This window comes from Monodelphis domestica, chromosome 2 (genome assembly GCF_027887165.1).
Source record: "Monodelphis domestica isolate mMonDom1 chromosome 2, mMonDom1.pri, whole genome shotgun sequence".
NCBI classification, from domain to species: domain Eukaryota; kingdom Metazoa; phylum Chordata; class Mammalia; order Didelphimorphia; family Didelphidae; genus Monodelphis; species Monodelphis domestica.
Genome location: NC_077228.1, coordinates 496,337,678 through 496,357,898, shown reverse-complemented (window position 1 = coordinate 496,357,898; position 20,221 = coordinate 496,337,678). Strand labels below are relative to the sequence as shown.

The 20,221-nt window shown below is 41.5% G+C and overlaps 1 protein-coding gene across 2 annotated transcripts; it reads right to left on the bottom strand.

The window, feature by feature from the left end:
• Positions 1-600: 600 nt before the first annotated feature.
• ANXA9 (annexin A9) lies at positions 601-19,403 on the bottom strand. Of its 2 annotated transcripts, XM_007485393.2 has the most exons (14): positions 18,664-18,794; positions 18,462-18,562; positions 17,852-17,942; positions 17,572-17,668; positions 17,152-17,246; positions 16,788-16,901; positions 16,394-16,484; positions 14,218-14,297; positions 13,757-13,816; positions 12,358-12,442; positions 12,154-12,249; positions 12,005-12,063; positions 1,108-1,230; positions 601-889 (listed from the first exon to the last, which is right to left on the bottom strand). In XM_007485393.2, exons 3-14 carry the CDS (start codon positions 17,924-17,926, stop codon positions 827-829), a joined length of 1,038 nt encoding a protein of 345 aa, XP_007485455.1. In that variant the 5' UTR covers positions 17,927-17,942; positions 18,462-18,562; positions 18,664-18,794; the 3' UTR covers positions 601-826. The 2 variants fall into 2 exon arrangements, with proteins under 2 accessions (XP_007485455.1, XP_007485454.1); XM_007485392.3 differs by lacking the exon at positions 18,462-18,562 and having other exon boundaries at positions 18,664-19,403.
• Positions 19,404-20,221: the final 818 nt, after the last annotated feature.

Sequence of the window (20,221 nt, the reverse complement as noted above, 5' to 3'; positions counted from 1 at the left end):
GAAATGGGTGAGAAATGTGGAGGGTGGATTGTCCTAGGGCCAACCGAAGGAGCTTCAATTCCATTTTGTTGCTCTTCTTTTTTCATTGTGGGTCCTATTTACATAGTGCTTTAATTCTAAATCAGCAATTGAAATCAGCATTCATGCATGAGATTTGGTTCCGGGCTCCAAGTTGGTCAAAGAAACTCTAAAAGGCATCCATCCTAGTTCCATTCCCTCTACCCTACCCTGCCTAGAAAATGTTTCCCTCCTTTGTTATCTCTGAATGTTTGTCTTCTGCCCTGTTAGCTATTTTCTTCCCTTTTGATCTAAATCATTGTTTTTCTTCCCAAAGGAAGGGTGAGTTGGGGTGGGGTTTGGTGGGAGTAGAGAGGAAGGCCTGTAGTAGAGGTGGATCTAGAAACAATTCCTGTTTGTGTTTTGAAGTGCAGATCAAAGCCTCTCCAGCTCCAAGTTCTCCACCCAAGGGAGCACAAACCATAAATTTGCCTGTAGATTTTAAACTTCAGTTTTTCAGCTTCACTAAGCATATGTACCTTGTAAAGACTGGAATAGCCAGGGCAGAGCTAGAAGAAGCAAGAAGGCAGATTAACCTTAACCTTGTGGTATAAGATACAGGGAACTTTTTAGTAGGGCCCTAGCAGAGGTTATAGATGAAACAGGGGTATATGAGAGATTCCTGTTTGGTTTTAGGGAGGAGTCATCTTGTTTGAAGGCAAACCAGATGACCTCTAGAGGGCTCAGCCAGGTTTGCAAGTCTCTAATCCACGGAAATGACAGAAGGGGTAGATGGGAGTTGTAGACACAAGATTCTGGGGGATGGGTGTCACATGTCTTCAGCCCTGCACAGGGCTAGTAAAGCTGACCGGGAGTCCCCTCTCATGGCCTCCTGAAGAGAGGGGAATCAAGTATTAGTAAACTCACTCCCACTATGTTTCAGATTTCATTCCTTTCTACCCCATTCTCAGCTCATGTGAGAAATACCCTCCCTGGAGCCACTAAACCTAAACTGAACCCATAGAACTCATGGTGACAATGTGAAGACCGACTTTGGGGCTCAAGGTGGTGAACTGCCCCTCAAGAGTGGATCCCTTAGCTTGGTCTGACCTGGAGAGATGAATAGAGGGACTTTCCAAACTTCTTCTTGAATTCTGCCCGTATGCTTAGGAGGTCAGTCTCACTTCGAGAGATGAGGATACGCATCAAGACTTGGTGGTTTGGCTCAGTTCCCTGGATGAAGGAGAAATAAGCAGGGGACAATTAAATATTGGGCAAATCATTGCTGACAAATAGTTGGATGGCGTAACTGAATCATTGATCCCATAAATTGAAGCCAAGGAGAAACAGGGATGGACTGAGGAAGGTTTCTAAATTATCCAACAAACAAAAAAGGGCTAAGGAGCTTTTTCTCTACAATGCCTTGCTGTCTTTTTGCTGGTGGTACATGTAGGAAATGATATGGAAAGGACAACTTGATTTGAGTGCCTTCCAGTAGCCTCTAAGTTAGCTGAGGATCCCAAAGAAATTGAGTGCTGTCCTCCATCTGTCACCTGATACTACTGTCAGCTTTTAGAGGTCCAGAAAGCATGCCAATGGACATATAGGCAGGACTATCTGAAAACTGGGCAGGAAGCTCTAAGGCTGCAATTGTCCTTGCAGTTCTCAAGGCAATACCTATAGGAAACAGCTACCTACTCACTCCCTTGCTGCTGCTCTGAGAGAGAGCTAAAGAAATGAAATTGATTCTGTATCATTTTAGGATTGATTCTATTCTATAATTGATCCTATGCTAAATTACCACCCCATTTTATATGATTGCTTGAGCCATGTATCTTTGTCTTTTTGCCACAGAGCTAAGTTTAGAAGTTTGGTTCTTCTGCTAATAACTGTTTTGTACTTACCTCAAGGAAATCTATTTTCCTTGAGGAATATAGGTGGACATCAAGGAGCCTGATCTGGTATGTTTATATCACCAAGCTCTCCTTTAGTGAAGTCTGATTTGTTATCCAAAAAAGCATGGTTCATTATTTCTAATCTTGCAGGTAGACATACACAATGAAATGTTCTTGGACACATGAAGGAAGAAGAGGGCTATTGCTAACCCTCATTGCCAATTTCCAACTAGTCATGTTCTCACCCTATGATGCTGCCAGCCCTATAGCCAATTGCATTGCTTTTCCCATCTACCCAACTTTATTTGTTTTCTTGTACTCCCCAAAACTATATGAACACTAGTAAGCCCGACATCTGGGTTTTTGGTTATTGAGGGAGGCCATTGACCCAACTTATTGCTTACTGCTGGTCCCATTAATAAAAGGATCATGCTCAGACCATTGTCTCTCTCTCAGTTTATCTTAATCTTTTTTTTTTTAAACCCTCACTTGCTGTCTTAGAATTAATACTAAAGTATAAGTTCCAAAGCCAAAGAGCAGTAAGGGCTAGGCAATGTCGGTTAAGTGCTTTGCCCACACAGCTAGGAAGTGTCTGAGGTCAAATTTGAACTCTGGACCTCCTTTCTCCAGGCCTAGTTACTAAGTGATCTTGCTGCCCTATTTACCTTAATTTTCAAACAAACAGAGCAAAGATTTTTGGAGTCTAGTTCTGGCCCTTGTTCTTAATATAATTAGGACCATGTTATCTTTTATCCTTTTATCTTTGTCTCATTTTCTATACTTGTTTTTGGAATCCAACATCAACAATTTTTTCCTTCTTTCTGGGAGATGTGAAGAGGATATAAAAAAGAATGTGCAATTTGAGGATATTTGAGGAACATAGCACTACAGATATAGTAAATGATAATTGTTTCTTAACTTTTCTAACTGAAACAAGATGATACATTATTATATTTTCATAACAGAGGACTTTGATATTAACTATTATATATTTTAGGACTACTAAATTCAGTGAATTCCTATTTCCCTAGAATATAGTGGTTAGGGAATAGGGTGTTATAGTTAATTCAATATTTTGTTTGACACCAGAGGTTACTAGCTATTGATTCCAATCTTCAAGTATGCCTATCACTATAACTATATTGCCACATGTATGTTTGCATATACATATGTCAAAATATTCTTGGAATTAGAGCTTAATTTCTGATGTTCAGACTCTTATGGTGTACCAGGTTCACTATTATAATTTTATGTCACTTTAGAATTCATATTTGGAGTAGGGAGGAATCTCAGAAGCCATCTCATTATTTGGATGAGAGAACCAAGGTCCATGACCTGATTTGGTCATAGTCACATAGGTATGGTGATAACAGAGAGATTCAAACCTAGATCTTCTGACACAAAACTCATCTCATTGTTCTGAGCTCCTTCCTACTATGAGATGAATGATGGTCCAAAAGGCAGCAGAACTTAGAACTAATCTAAGAACAGATGTCACATCCAGAATGGGCTAGAAAAACTATTTCATTTCATGGATGAGGAATCTGAGTCCAAAGACTGGAAGAGACTGGTCCAAAGTCATAAAGACATTAAAAGAGCTGGCACTAGAACCACAGTCTCCCAATCTCAATCTAATGTTCTTACTTCTACCATCTCTCTGAGAACAACTCTATTTGACTTCTTTTTTGGTTTTTGTCCTTTAGGCAGCCCAATAAGCATTTATTAAGCATTAGGTACTCCGCCCAACCTTGGGGATCCAAAGAAAGCAAAGACACTGCCTTCAGTGAACATACAGTCTAATAGAAGACATAGCATGCAAACAATTATTTCCACATAAGCTCTAAACATAATAAACTGAAAATAATCTGTTGGACTTCTTGAAACTGATGGTCTTTTTAAGAGTCCACAGACAACTCCAAACTATTTTTTCTTTCCTGCCCATCACTGATCATAACAGCTCCCTGGGAGGGAATTGGAGACTTAAAACATAGAAGACTGGTCTGAATCTATATTGAATAACCTTCCCTGAAGGTTGTTTTTCTGAATCTCTCATACTTTATTTTTGCATCTTTCTCATAAAAGTATAGGTATTTGGGCATCTTCACAGATAAAATTTGTTTTTAAAGGATGCCATATTAATTAAAAATTGAGTTGGAAATTTGCTTATTGCACATACATTTAAGCAAAATAACATGAATCTAATGCTTATTCTTTAGTGTTATGTAAGTTCTATTCATATTACAATAGAAATCTGATATGGCAAAGATCAGAAATCATTTTTTAGAGCTGACTTCAAAGAATGGGAGTTCCTATCTGCAAAAAGATAGTTCTTCCACTCTTTTCACCTAGGACCTATTTATCTGTTTGTTTTTTAATATAAGAAAGACTGGAAACATTTACCAAGGGTGACAGTAATATCAATTAGCAGAAAATTGGAGATGTATACACAATATTATTATCATTAAAATTTAGGGTATTAATTTTAGTTTGGAGAACATGAAATAGAATCCAACTGAGATTTGGATAAAAGGATGAGATTTTAATGGCATTATAAATCTATAACAATAGAAAATATCTTCTCTATATAATTTTAGAAATTGGAAGGGCCATTGATGAAACAGCATGGAGAAGAGAAAACTCAGTAGAAATATGATAGTTATATTTAATTTTATGAAGGGTTGTCACATGGAAAGAGTAGACTCATCCTATATGGCCCTAGAGCATGGAAGCTGTAAACATGGCCAAAAGTTGCAAAGAAGCAAATTTAGGTTTAATATAAGAAAAAAAAATAAACAATTTCTCAAGAATTAGAGCTATCCCTAAATAAAATAGGCTACTTTAAGAGATAATGGGCTCTCTTGGCAAAGAGGGAGCTCAGGGGCACAATGGACTGTCCAAATTTGACCTCTAACCCATATCAGCTATATGACTTTCAGTAAGTCATTTAACCTTTGCCTAACTTTTCTCAGCTGCAAAGTAAAGATAATAGTATTTAACCTCAAATGAAATAACACTTGTAAAATGCTTAGCATAGTGCCCAACACGCAGTAGGAACTATATAAATGCTCCTTCTCTCCCTTCCTTGGTCAGTGAAAACCAGTTTAATTCATATGGTTCCAGTCCCCAAGGATGAATGTATAGTAAGATTAATAAACTTAGAGACTGGACATTAACCCCCTTTAGCCTAGAGGCTCATTATTAGTCAAATTAGAAAATATCCTCACTATACTGTTCCTACATATAGGGCAAGATCCAACTGGTGTCATACTGTCTTTTTTTAAAATTCTATATAAGTTTGAATCAAGATGATTGATAGGGGCAGCCACCAAGCTGAACTCTCCCAATATTCCCCTCTGAACAACTTTAAAATAATGCCTTAAATCAAATTTTGGAGTTGTCAGAACCAACAAAAGGTTGGGCTATGACATTTTTCTGACTTAAGAAAACTTAACGGTAGGAAAGAGAAGTCTGTGGTACTGGAGCATAAGGCCTATCTGGGGCCCACACACACAATGATGACAAGAGTAGCCCCAGCCCCAGCTGCAGCACCAACTTTGGGAGTTCTCAGTCCAGAGACAGTAAGGGGATCAGAAAATTTGTGGGAAAGAGATTGCAGGAGACTCTTTGCTATCATTGGGTGCAGCTGGTACTGATTGGCAACTATATTGCTTATATATAGTTCTGGGTTGCAGTTCAAGGGTGGAATGGAATCCTGGGGTCACAAGGCAGCAGGGGCTCTGGTCACAGTTTTAATGCAAAGAGGAGCACTAGTAACTGTGGCTACAGGAGATAAGAGGCTCTTCCTGAGTAAATATCAAAATGCAGACCACAGGAGCACTGATTATACTTCTCTCCACATCATACCACCTTGGAAGCATCATAAACTTGCAGACCCCCAGAACAACTCTGAAAACAGCAGCACAAAAAAGACTGTAGCTTGGCACAGAGTTTTCCCACACCCAGGTGAGCAGAATCCATCTTTAATATAAAGTTCAAAGTAAAAAAAATAGGCTCAAAAAAAAAGCAACAGAAAAATCATTTGACTATAAAAAGATAGTAAGTGGCAAGGAAGACCAACACATAAACTTGGAACAAGATAATGTTAAAACAGCTATTAAAAACTGGGGGGCAGCTGGGTGGCACAGTGGTTTGAAAACAAGGCCTAGAGATGAGAGGTCCTAGGTTCAAATCTGGCCTCAGACACTTCCCAGCTGTGTGACCTGGGCAAGTCACTTAACCCCCATTGCCTAGCCCTTACCACTCTTCTGCCTTGAAACCAATACACAGTATTGACTCCAAGATGGTAGGTAAGGGTTTAAAAAAAAAAAGAGGCATAGATAAATACTGAAGAAAATAATGTCTTAAAAAATAGAATTGACCAAGTGGTAAAAGAGGCACAAAACAGTATATGATAAACCCAAAGATCCCAGCTTTTGGGACAAAAATCCACTATTTGATAAAAACTGCTGGGAAAATTGGAAGACAGCATGGGAAAGATTAGGTTTGGATCAACACCACACCCTACACCAAGATAAATTCAAAATGGGTGAATGACTTGAACATAAAGAAGGAAACTATAAGTAAATTAGGCAAATACAGAATAGTATACATGTCAGACCTTTGGGAAGGGAAATATTTTAAAACCAAGCAAGGCTTAGAGTCACAAAATGTAAAATAAATAATTTTGACTACATCAAATTAAAAAGTTTTTGTACAAACAAAACCAATGTAACCAAAATCAGAAGGGAAGCAACAAATTGGGAAACAATCTTCATAAAAACCTCTGACAAAGGTTTAATTACTCATGTTTACAAAGAGCTAAATCAATTGTACAAAAAATCAAGCCATTCTCCAATTGATAAATGGGCAAGGGACATGAATAGGCAGTTTTCAGATAAAGAAATCAAAACTATTAATAGGCACATGAAAAAGTGTTCTAAATCTCTTATAATTAGAGAGATGCAAATCAAAACAACTCTGAGGTATCACCTCACACCTAGCAGGTTGGCTAACATGCAGCAAAGGAAAGTAATGAGTGCTGGAGGGGATGTGGCAAATGTAAATCTTGAAATTTCTCAGACTTGTGAATATTAAAAATTTCCACATTGGGAAATTCTCCTTTGGAACAATTCCCTACTGGGAACATTCCCCATTTTGACAGTGAGAACTCTACTTGGATCAGAAATGGGAGGACCTCTGCTCCACCCATTCTTGGGACTGCTTTGGGGGAGAGAACTCCTTGCTAAACAATGAAAATACTTTAACCCATACTTATAATGAGGCAAAAAGTTCTTTAAGCCATGCCTATTTTTAGAATTAATACAATGGGGTACTAAGTACCTATTAAAGGTCAGGCAACTTGTAAACTTGCCAGGAGCAAAGAGGTGAAAACTTATTTAGAAGTTTTTTCTGGTACAAATTTACTAAAGGGATTAGTCAACCCAGCAGTGTTTTTAGAATGGGTTGTCCTTTGGAAAATGTCTACTGTGATTGGTAGATGTAAGGACTTAGGGGAGGTGACATAGGAGAAAACCCCCTATATAAGAAAAAGCAGAATCTCTTATGAGAAGCCTTTTGGAGGATCTCTTGAGAGAGGCTCTGGAGAAGGAAAGCTCTTGGAGGACAATCTCTAAGAAGGTCTCACTGGAGCTCCTCTGAGGGGACTCTGTCCCTCTGGAGGCTCTTGAGAGAGGCCCTTTGAAACAGTCTCTGGCTGGAAGGCTCTTTGAGGAGGACTCTGGCTGGAACTCTCTCTGAGGAGACTCTGTCACTAGAATCCTTGCTTAGACAGACCTTGTAGTGAGTGATAAAAGACTGACTGACTGATCTCTCTTAAGACACAGGTCTAGGCCATGTTGGCTTAAGGCCCTTCATACTTATTTCCTTTTTCTCTCTTTCTCTCTTTTCTTTAATTCCTCATTGTATTATTAATTAAATTCTCTATAAAACCCAGTTGACTTAGGTATATTCATAATTGGGAATATTTCCCTGGCGACCACCTTATATTTGATTTAAAACCAAGATACTGTAGTGGAACATATTTTCTGCAGTCACAAATTTACTCACCCACTCTTATATCTATCACAATTTATATCTTCAACTCTTTTAACTGCCACAGTTTATGGCAGACAACCAATTTACTTGTCACACAAAGTAGGGACATTAATTCACTGCTGGTGGGGTTGTGAACTGATCCAACCATTCTGGAGGGCAATTTGGAACTATGCCCAAAGGGTGATAAAAGACTGTCTGCCCTTTGATCCAGCCATAGCACTGCTGTGTTTGTACTCCAAAGAGATAATAAGGAAAAATACATATGCAAGAATATTCATAGCTGTGCTCTTTGTGGTGGCCAAAAATTGGAAAATGAGGGGATGCCTTTCAATTGGAGAATGGCTGAACAAATTGTGGTATATGTTAGTTATAGAATACTATTGTGCTAAAAGGAATAATAAAGTGGAGGAATTCCATGGAGACTGGAACAACCTCCAGGAAGTGATGCAGAGCGAAAGAAGCAGAACCAGGAAAACATTGTACACAGAGACTGATACACTGTGGTACAATAAAATGTAATGGACTTCTCCATTAGTGTCAATGCAATGTCCCTGAACAATCCAAAGGGATCTAGGAGACAAAACACTATCCACAAGCAGAGGACAAACTGTGGGAGTAAAAATGAGGAAAAGCAACTGCTTGACTACAGGGGTTGAGGGGACATGTCTGAGGAGAGACTCTAAATGAACACTAATACAAATACCCACAACGTGGAAATGGGTTCGAATTAAGAATACATGTGATACCCAGTGGAATCGTGCGTCAGCTATGGGATAGGGGTGGGGGGGGGAAGAAAATGATCTTTGTCTCCAATGAATAATGTTCGGAAATGACCAAATAAAATAATGTTCATTGGTCTTTTGTACTTGTTAGGAGAAGTGGCCCTCAAAGTACTTATAGTCCCTGGGCTGTGGCTTTGAAAGAGTTATGAAAAGAGTAATCATAAAAGACTCAATAAAATTAAACTATTTACATTCTTATATGGGAAGATGCAAGTGACTTCTAAGAATATTATCATTATTAGGGTAGTTAAAAGGAGTTTACATAGACAGAGAGCATGGATGTAAATAGATTATGGTAGAAATGATCTCCAGGAAAAAAAAAAAGAAGGGGTGGGAAAGAGGGTTGCACTAGGAGAAGTGAAAAGGAAAAGGTAGAAAGGGGAAATTTTTCTCACATAAGAGGAAAGAAAGGAAGAGCTTTTATAAAGGAGGGAGAATAAGAATGGGATGGGGGGGCAAAGTTTGATTCTCACTCTCATTGGAATTGGTTCAAAGAAGGAAGAATATATATATATATACACACTCAGTTGTATATAGAAATGCAATTTATCCAATAGAGAAATAGGGGAAGGAGATAAGAGAAAATGAAGGGGTAAAAGGGAGTGTAGATTAAGGAAGGAAGTGTTTAAAGTAAAGTCAATTTTTGAGGAAGGACAAGATAAAAAAGAGAGAAGAAGAAATAGAAGAAAATGCAATGGAGAAAAATATACAGGAATTATAACTGAATGTGAATGGGTTGAGTTTACCCATAAAGCAGAAGCAAATAGATGAATAGATTAGAAACAAGAATCCAACAATATATTATTTACATGAGACACACTTAGAACAGAAAGATACATATGGAATTAAAATAAAGAACTGAAGCAGAAACTAATATGCTTCAGCTAAAATAAAAAAGGCAGGAGTAGCAATCATGATCTCAGACAAAACAAAAGCAAAAATAGAGCTAATTAAAAGAGACAATGGGGAAACTTCATCATACTAAAAGGTATCAGACAATGAAGTAACATAAAAAATTTACAGCAAATTTATTCATTAAAGGCCTCATTTCTCAAATATACACCGAATCAATTTTATGAAAATAAGAGTCATTCTCCAAATGATAAATGGTCTAAGGATACAAACAGGCAGTTTTCAGAAGAAATCAATGCTATCTAAAGACATATGAAAAAATACTGCAAATCACTATTGATTAGAGAATTGCAAATTAAAACAGCTCTGAAGTATTACTTCATACCTATCAGTAATGACAAATGCTAGTGAGAGGTGTACTAAATAAATAGGTACTTAATGGGCTGTTGGTAAAGTAGTGAATTGGTTCAAGCATTATGAAACTATGCCCAAAGAGCTAAAAAAAGTGCATACCTTTTGACTCAGCAATACCACTACTATCTTTTGATCCCAAAGAGATCAAAGGAAAAGGAAAAGGACCTATAAGTATAAAAATGTTTATCCTAGATCTTTTTATGGTGGCAAAGAATTGGAAATTGCTCACCGATTGGGAAATGGTTGTAAGTGGTGCCATATGGTTGTGTTAGAGCATTTTCATACTGAGGGCAATGATGGGGGAAGTGATCTCAGAAAAACATTGTCAATACCTGTGTGAACTGATGCAAAGTGAAGTGAGAAATGGAAGATCAATATGCACAGTAATGGCAATGTTGTAATGATGATCAGCTATAATAGATTTGGCTACTCTGATTAATGCAACAATCCAAGACAATTCCAAAGGACTCATAATGAAAAAATGCTTTCCACCTCGAGAGAGAACTGATGAACTCAGAGGGCAAATTGAAGTATAATTTTCTCTTTAGTTTTCTTGCTTTAAAAAAATATGGCTAGTATGAAATTATGTTTTGCATGACTGCTCACATAGATAATTAATATTATATCATTTGCCTTCCAGTGGGTAGGGGGAGAGTCTTGGAGGAAGGAGAGAATTTGGAACTCAAAATTTAAAAAAAAGAATATTAAAATAAGAAATTAAAATATTTATAAAAATTCTACATAAAATTGAACTCTAAGGGGCTCTAGGCCTCTGTAATTCTTCCCCATTGTGTGCTACCTTAAAACTATTCCCTGTTGATATCTATTTCCCTCCTCCCTTTGCAAGTAGTAGTAAAGTTTTATTGATTACTGTCCCTGTGTGGCTCAGTAGCTCTTTACCTCAACTTCTCTGTAACATGCCTTCAATAGAGGTCTTCAAGAAGATAGTTTTGGTCACTGAGATCCCTTCCAGCTCAAAAATTCTATAATTTTGTAATCGTCCAATTCCTTTGTTTTATAGTTGAGGAAACTGAGGAAACTACATCATGCTACCTCTTAATGAGTCATTATCACTTTAGTTGCTGCCTTGAGTCAGCCCTGATTAGGCTCAAACCCTAGACTATTATATCTTCAGTCAAAAGATAAAAAAACTGGGTAAGACTGATACATAATATAAACACACAATATAAAAAGGCCACAATATAAAACTATATGTGCATGTATTCCTCATTGACCTCATCAGCTCCAGTTAAGGTTTTTCTATGTTATAATTTGAGAAACATTTATTAAGCACCTACTATGTATAAAGCAATGATACTTAAAATTCAATGAGGGGTTAGATAGTTTTACATTGTTCCCTACTCACAAACTGCAACCCTAACAGTTAGCCTCTGAATAAATGTATTAGTCATAAGAGACTAGATTATAGAGTATAGATAGCAATTCATCATTTATTTAAAAAATGGGAGGATCTCCTTGTAGGAACACAACAGTGTGGGTACTCCCTCTTCTATCAGGCAGACACGGACTTATTTATACCTTCAAAGGTGGCCTTCAAGAATTGCTAAGGCCAGAATTCATCACCTTGTACCCAGCTTGGTAAGGGGTCATTTTAAAGATCACCTTCCTGAATCTGAACAACAGACATAGCTCACCACTGGGTCCTCATTCAAAGCCTTTGTTGTCTTGGTAGACCATGTTAGACCATGTCAGAGTTTGGGCTCTAGTGGCATATGTGTGGAGAGCCCAAGTTCACCTCTGCACTACAATGAGGCATCAGAGGAAGACTTTAGTAAAGTTTTGGCCATAAACACAGAGTCCATCCATCACTTCTACCAAAAAAGAACTTCAACAACAAGCTCTCTTTATGACTTATCCTCTTTGCATATTAAGGACAGGCAGTAATTTGCAGATGATCAAGAGGACAATATAATAATAATATATCATTGTCACATTAATTGCAACCTCAGGCCTCCTCCCTCCTTCCAGGGTGTGTCTCATCCCCCTCACCTGGAGAGCCAGGTGGAGTTTTTCAGCAAAGTACAGTGGTGTGTTCCTGATCACAGAGGCTGTAAAGCAAAAGAGAAAACAAGAGAGGGAAACATGAGAGCCCTTCACTTTCCTCCCAACAGACTCAGTAATTCTGAACATGTCTTTACCTAGGGTGAGAAGAGCCTTCTGGGCACTTCCAGGAAAACAATTCCGGATGCCCTCTTCTATCTCCTGCCCATTCTGCCTCTGGTACTCATCAAACACTATTGGAGATAGAGAAAGAAACAGAAAAGTATGGAGGACTCACCATGGATGAAAGTGACTTTTTCAGTCAGGTTTAACTTCTAGTGAGTGTTGGGTTTCTATCTTACCTCGGTTGAGGTGTTCAGTATTTCTTTGGGTAAAAATCATGATCCAAGTTGCCCCTGTGCCTGTTTCTCCAGCTTCGTGTAATGCCTTGTGGGGAAAAGTGAGATTAAAAAGAGGAAGGGTTCTCAAAAATGGTGGCAGAATCCTCTACATCTCATGGAAGATACTGGGGCCAGGTCTCTATATCCCATGTGTTGGCACAATTATACTTCCCATCCCTCGGGTCCATAGCTACCTTAGCCACCCTAAGGAATAAGGTTACAAGTCTTATGTCTTGGTAGACCATGCCAGAGTTTGGCCTTCAGTGGTTTAGGTCTAGAGAGCCCAGGCTCACCTTTACACTACAATGAGGCATCAGAGGAAGACTTTAGTAAAGGCCATAAATTCGGAGTTCATCCATCACTACTGTCCACTAGACCAGGTCTCTTCCAAGCCCCCAACACTTCCTCTCTGCTAGGGCTATTTCCCATATTTCCTAGGATTTAGGCTCTGTCCCAAGAGCTCTCTCCCCCAAATCCTTAACATAGGCTCCTCTTCAAACTCTCTGCTTTTTTGACTATGTCTCTGTTATCAGGCCTGTCCTGGGCCTAAGGCAGAGGGACAGACAGGCAGGAGAAGCTCTGGCTCAGGGAGGGGGAGGAGTGGGGAATGAGGGGGCTGCTCCAAGTCAAAGAAATGTGGGTTATAGGCTCTAATGGACTCCGGGTGCCTTAGCTCTTCATGTTCTTCATGTTCCTGTTCCAAAAGGGCCCAGGGGCACCAAGGAGCCTCTCCTCTGAAGGGACCAGAGATTAAATTTGGATCTGTGTGCCCCAGGATAAGGGTCCCATTACCACATCACACCTTAGGCGACCTCCCCTCTTCCACATGGGAGTGAGCTGCTGGACCTGGGGCTGTTTGCTTCTAGTCTTGCTCCTCAGAGGACAAATGACTTAGGACTCATAACTATGGTGACAGGAGGGCAGCAAGGGCTAGCCACCTGGGGGCAACACTGGTGTTTGTGTGTGGAGGGGTGTTATCCCTGCCCTTCCTGAGAGAAAACTGGTGTTTCCATAGAAGGGAGCAGGCCCTGAGCCAAAGTCTTTCCACCTTTGGGGGGAGGGGGGAGGGTAGGAGGGGGCCCTCTATCCAGGCCTATTTCTGTAGGGTCCTGGTCATTCCTCCCTCCTCACTGGCCCTTGGCATGGAAATCTGGCCATTGGTAAACTCCCTTCCTGTGAGTCAAAGAACCATACAGTCAGACACACACAGAGAAGTGACACGTGAGATCCCAACCTATTCTGCAGACATACTCCAAGGACTTGAAACTGAAAGATAGGCACACTATTTCCCCCCTCCCCCATTATCTCCCATGATGAGCAGGAGAATGATTTGGGCTAGCCCTATGTGGCCCCAACTCACGTGAGCATCCTGCTCTGCCAGGTTGTAATCCTTTATCCCGGAATAGGACTCCCGAGTGCCCTGGAGATTGGGATTGGGTTTAAGGGGGGGGTACATGTTAATAGGGAAGCTTTTTGTTTATTTATTTTTTAAACCAATGACTCTGATAAGAATTAAACAGCACTTTACATTTATTGCAAAATTGTTTTCCTCACAACTATCTCCTTAGGGAGGGTTAAAATGATTATCCTACATTTCATAGATTAGCAAACCAAGGCCCAGAGAAGTCAACTGACACAAAAGCTAAGATTCAAAGTCTTCTGAGTCCACACATTCAATTCTCTTTCCAATACTCTGTGTGACCAGTAGAAATTAAGCCCCAGAACTCCTTGAAACCCTTCCTTGTTCCTATTTCCACAGAAATTCTCTCATCCTCTACCCCCATCCCCCTGCACTGGGGAACACAAAATCTGGCTCCTCACCTTAGCCAGTGCTAGCAGCAGGTCCCTCAGGAGGCCACTTGTCTCTGATCTCATATCATCTTCAATCTCCACCTGAAAATCTGGGATAGGGTCCAGACTGAATATCAGAGTAAGTGGGGAAACCCAAGTTTTATATGGTCTCCTGATCTTTCTGAACCATCAGAACTAGTCTTAACACTTGACCCTGCAAGCTCTAGTTTCTCCAGACCCAAAGAGCCATGGTAGCCACTGGCTCCCACCATTTAAGGCCAAGGCATCATGGCTATCCCTGGAAATACCTTTGAATTGTAAGTAATGTGTATACAGCCAAGTGTTGGGAGGGAGATTGTTTCACTTCAGTGTTGATATTAAAGAGTCTCAAAACCCCATAGCAATACTACTAGGGATGTGAGGCACCTGCTAGAATGGTAACCAAGGGAAGGAGGGAAGGAAGGAAGGAAGGAAGGAAGGAAGGAAGGAAGGAAGGAAGGAAGGAAGGAAGGAAGGATGGACGGACGGACGGACATATTGGGACTCATATTTGGTCTTAAAAGTGAGCAGAAAATTCTCACTGAGGATCCTTAGTTCCAGTATTGTGAGGAAGGGGTAAAAGCAGTAGGTGTAAGAAGAGAAAGAAACTGCTAAGTCTTAAGAGGTTTTATTGATGCATTAGAAGGTATAGTCTAGTAGAATAAGATGGCTTCAGCCTGAGGACAGAATGAAGGGGACCATACAGAAAGGACTACTTCTTGCCATGTTTGACCCAAATGCCCCTATTTCTTCTGACCAAGGATGGGTAGAAAGACAGAGAGAGAGAGTTGGGATACAAAGCAACTTGAAGGTTGGGGGGGGGGGACCTATTTATACAAAAATATTTATTGCGGCTCTTTTTGTGGTAGCAAAGAATTGGAAATTAAGGGGTTGTCCATCAACTGAGAAATGACTGCAAGCTGTGATATATGACCATTATGGTATATTATTGTGCTATAAAAAAATGACAAGTGGGAGGATTTCAGAAAAATCTGGAAAGACTTACATGAACTGATACAAAGCGAAGTAAGTAGAACCAGAACAACATTATACACAGTGACAGCAATATTTCTTGATGAGCCATTTGAATTACCTAGCTATTTATTCTCAGCAATACAGGGATCTAAGACAATCTCAGAGACTAATGATGAAAAATGCCATTTGTCCTTCAAGAAAGAAGCGGAGTCTGAAGGCAGACTGAAATGTACTATATTTCATTTTCTTTGTTCTTTTTTCCATTTGAGAACTCTTCCACAAAATTATTAACATGGGAAAATGTTTTACATGATTACACATGTAAAAATCTATATCAGATTGCTTGCCCTCTCAGGAAGGGGAGAGGGAAGGAGTACAAATCAGAAAAAGGGAGAAAATTTGGAATTCAAAAAATTTTTTAAGTGAATGTTAAAAAAATTTTTTTACATGTAATAAAGGGGAAAATAAAATATTATTAAAAATAAAATGGAGATAATAATAATAGCACCTACCTCCCAAAGTTGTATATAAGATTCAAATGAGATAATATTTGTAAAGTATTTTGCAAACTTTAATGTGCTCTAGAGGAACTAATTATTATGTAGAGAGAAACCAAGGAATAAAGGAGATAGTAAAAGGAAAGGAGAGACAGCAGCTGATTAAAGGACAAGGGCATCTAGCTGCTGGGGTAGGCAGGGACATGGATAAGGCACCCAAGAGGTATGCTGAGGGATAAATGAAAGACTCCAGTCTCCTCCTTCTTCTCAGGGCTGTGGCCAGGCTCCACTCAGCTTGAGATAGAGATTGATAACAGTGTGTTTGTATGTCTTTAGTGCGGAGAAGGGGGGTTGAGAAGAGACAGGGAAGGGGGAGGAATAGATATCCTTGTGATTATCCGTGTCTGACTCTATTATTAATCCAAGGCCCTAGGCTGAAAAGGCTAACAATTGTCTTCTCTTTTCCTAATAACCATATCTGGCTTTCTTCCAAGGGGAAACTGAGTCACTAGTAGAGAGAAGGGATCCTAAAAGACTCATCAGGGAGTCGAATGTTGGCATTGAGGTTCCAGGACTCCTCCCCTAAATGGACCATGGTGGAGTTGAAAGATGAGGGAGGTCTAAGAGCCTCTTTCCCTTCATTTCGATGTCCTTATTGATTTCCTTCCAAGACCCTAGCCATTCAACCCCATTACCATGTTTGTAGACAGTCAGACACTCCTTTAGCTGGGGTGGGGAACGTGTAGAAAGGATTTCCACTCCTACGTCTTCAGCAGAATTTATATCCTACAAGAAACCAAAGGTCCAATTTGTAACTGAGACATGGTGCCAGCTAGAATGATGGAAATAGGGATGGAAGGATGACAGTTGCCGCTTCCATCCTTGGTGGGAGAGCATGGACCAATGACCTTAAGAATGAGACCGAAGCTGAGATCAGACTTTGAGCCCATAGGGCGATGATGTTAGAAAGTTCCCAGGACTCAAATCCTGGGCTAAGCAGTGATTGGAAGATTTGGAAGGCAGCTCCTAGGTGAGATAATAGATATTCCTGTTTTCAAGACATTTGGAGCATGTTTCCTCTCCTAGTACCTTCAGTGCTGCCCTGAGTTCATGGGCATCATACTGGGCTGTAGACTTCAGCAGTGCCACCACAACCTTTTCCAAGCTTCCAGAAAGAGCTGCCTGCAGGGATTTCAGCAAGTCCTATGATAAATATACAGTAATTAAGTTCCTGAGCAGAGTGGGCAGGAATGATAAAGCTGGCCATCATAAGAGCAAAGGAGCCTAGTTTTGTGGGAACCTGGAGAGGTCTGGTCAATTCCACATTCATTCTGGATCAGTCTTTTTTGGGGTGGGTTTGGGAACAACTTCATATGGACAAGTGGGTGAATTTAAGCTAAGTAAACAGTTCCTCCCAGTATCTCCCAAGGGGCCCTCCTCTCAGTGTTCTCACTTGCTGGGTACGATCCTGGAAGGCTCGGGCAATAAGTTGCCTTTGTTCACCATTCCGGTTAGTCAGCACATCCACTATGGTACCCTGGTCCACACCTGAAGCAGGACAGAGGGCAGAACCCAACCAGGGAGTTTTTGAAGGTTGAACTACCCACTATAATATAGCAAAGACAACACATACCAGGGCTGGAATCACTTTGGGAAGGACAGGTGCCAGGGAAGTACTAGTTTGGGGTGATTTCTGTTACTTGTCTCTAAAGGGTTATGCAAATGATATGATAAACAATATGTAAGCATATCTCCATTCCTTTTAGGTCTCCAACTCACTTTGTATAATAGGGGAATTCTTAAGAAAAAAGAAGGGAGACCCTTGACCCATAGAGGTAAGCTAGATAGAGGGGCAAGGAGGAGGAGAAATCACCTTGGCCTGCAATAGCCTCCAGCAGTCGTTGTACATCCTTGTCCACATTGAAGCTCAAAAAGGGCCTGAGAGTGCCCAGGGTTCCCCAAGCTGCAGTCTATGGAAATAGATTAGTGTTGGTATTTGATTGAGAGAGTCCAAAGAAAGGACTCCCAGCCTAATTTCCATTCTTCAGCCTACCTCTTAGCCTAACCTACTAAGTAATGGTAAAGACCTTTATTTGCCTACCTGCTCCTAGGGTCACCTTAACCCATTTCCCAGAACATCTTCATGGCCCTACCTTGTTGGCCAGGCCCAGGTGACTGAGGATCTCATGGACCAGAGAAGACTCCATCTTCCCATTGCTCACAGACATGATGTGGTTGTCAACTCTGGGAAGAAAAACAGGAGCTCAGGTGAGCTCTCCTGTTTCCCTTGGTCCCCTGTCAGCTTGACCCCCGGGCTTTGGAATCCCCCTCCCTCTTCCTGTACCTTCTCTTCCCACCCAATGTTGTAGGAAAAAACAAAACATCATCAACCTGCTAGGCAGGTTTGGGAGTGAGGGCTAGAGCTGGAGGCCAGGGGAACAGAAGGAAAGAAGCTCCCACTGTTGGGGCTGCAAGAATTAGGGAGGGCAGTTCTAGCCAGGTGATGCTCCTTAGAATGGTAGAGCTGTGGGTGGCCTCCAGGAGAGTTCTTCCTTTAAGGAGGCTTTATCCCTCGCCACCTCGGAGGTCCACTGTTGAGTTTCCAATAGCACTGAATCTTGGGGCAGGGTAGGAAATGAGTCTGTAGGGAAAGATAAGGAGACCCATTCTCCCCCTTTAAGCCGGCGCCCTCGCTTCGGAACAGTCTTCCCTCCTCTCGTTAGTCCCCCGCACCTGCTTTCATCCTCCCATCTATTACTTCACCTGGCTTGCTCAGTCTTCTGCTCATCTCCCCTTAGGCCCTAGGCTGGGATTCGTCTATCCCCGGGCACAATCCGAGTCCAGGTATATGAGTGCCTAGGAACCTGGATCAGCACAGGAAGGCATGTAAACCTGTGTGTCTGTCCTGCCCATCCTGAGAGTGCAGAGACCCCATCCCAAGAGGGTGCCCGGCCGGCGAGCTTACCTGGGACAGATGGAAAGTGGGTACAACTTTATCCAATGCTGAGTGTGGGACCAGCTTCTCCGGGACAGTGGAGGGGGTGTGTGCAGGACCAGACTGAGTTGTGAGTCAGGTGACGTCCCTTCCAGACCAGACCAGCTGGTGTCTCCCGCCCTTGGCCCCTCCCAGCTGTGGGAGAAGATCTGGCTGTACCTGGGCCCAACACCCCCACACTTCCCTGCCTGGTCTTTCTTTTGGCTCCAGTAGAACCTCATTCTTCACGCAGCCTCCCTCTGGGCAGTTCAGCAGCAGACACTGGGGGCTTTGTGTACTGCTCTTTTCCCTAAGGGGGCCAGGTGGTAGGGGGCACTGAAGCCAGGCTCTAACTCGGGCTCCCAGGAGGGAGGGGAGAGGGGGCAAGTCAGACAGGCTCTAGGACTGATCTCAGCTTAGATAGACTTGGGGAGAACTTGTTGGGGCACATGCCAAGAGGACACCCCAGTGCCGGCTTCCAGAGGGGTCCCAGCCCAAACCTCTTTAGACCACTCCCTGTAGAGACAAACTTGGTGACCTTACTCATAGCAGCTGCAGGGAGGGGGTATTACAGGCAGGGAAGAGAGAACCCACTTTATCTCTTGGGAAGTCTGAGTAAAGAGGAATTTAGGTGGGCATACTATGGTGTGGGGTGGGGTGGAGTGAGGCTCTATAAAAAGAGCCACTGCTCTAGCTCTGAGCTTAAATCCGTGATCCCCAAGAGGCCATGATGCAGGGGGAGGGGATCCTGGGAGGCTCTGAGATCACTCAGCCTTATCCTGTGGAGGTTGACCTGCTGTCCCTTCTCTTTATTGGCTCACCAGCTAGCCTCCTGGTAGGTGATGCAATCCCAGGAGCTGGGCCCTGCCTCCCTTTGGGGCCATTGCTATATACAGCAGCAGGTGAACAGCAGGTGAACAGTACTGCGGAAGAGCAAGGGACCCTGGGGAGCTCAACAAATCTTATAATGTACCCTCTGAGGACTGAGGACAGCCCTTTTCCCCTGCCAGGGAAATTTAGACTATCCCTCCTCCTCCTTTTTCTTCTCTGTCTCTCTCCCTCCTTTCCTCCCCACTGCTCACTCTTCTGGTTAGGCAAAGAGCTCTTCTGCTAAAAAAACTGTCCCTCTTTTTCTGGTTTTTATTTTATGAAGCTTCTTTCACAACATAATCAAAACAGAAATATGTTTTTCATGATCACACATGTATAACTTAGGTCAATTTGATTACCATCTCAGGGAAGGTGGGGGGGGGAAGACAGGGAGAGAGAGAATTTGGATCTCAAAGTTTTAGAAAACCTACATTAAAATTTGTTAGAGCATGTAATTAGGGAAAAAAGTAAATATTAGGGGGGGAAATCCCAAACAACTGTCACCCCTTCAGCTCCTCTAGATCTCTTAATGATTAAGTTACTTCTACAAAGTAGATGATATCAATTCTCATGGGGTCAGAACACTGGAGCTTTCAGTGGTAGGTACCTCTGATCTCTCTTCTTCCAGTGCAAAAAAATGCAGATAACGCCCACATGCCTGGGACAAATGCCCAATTGC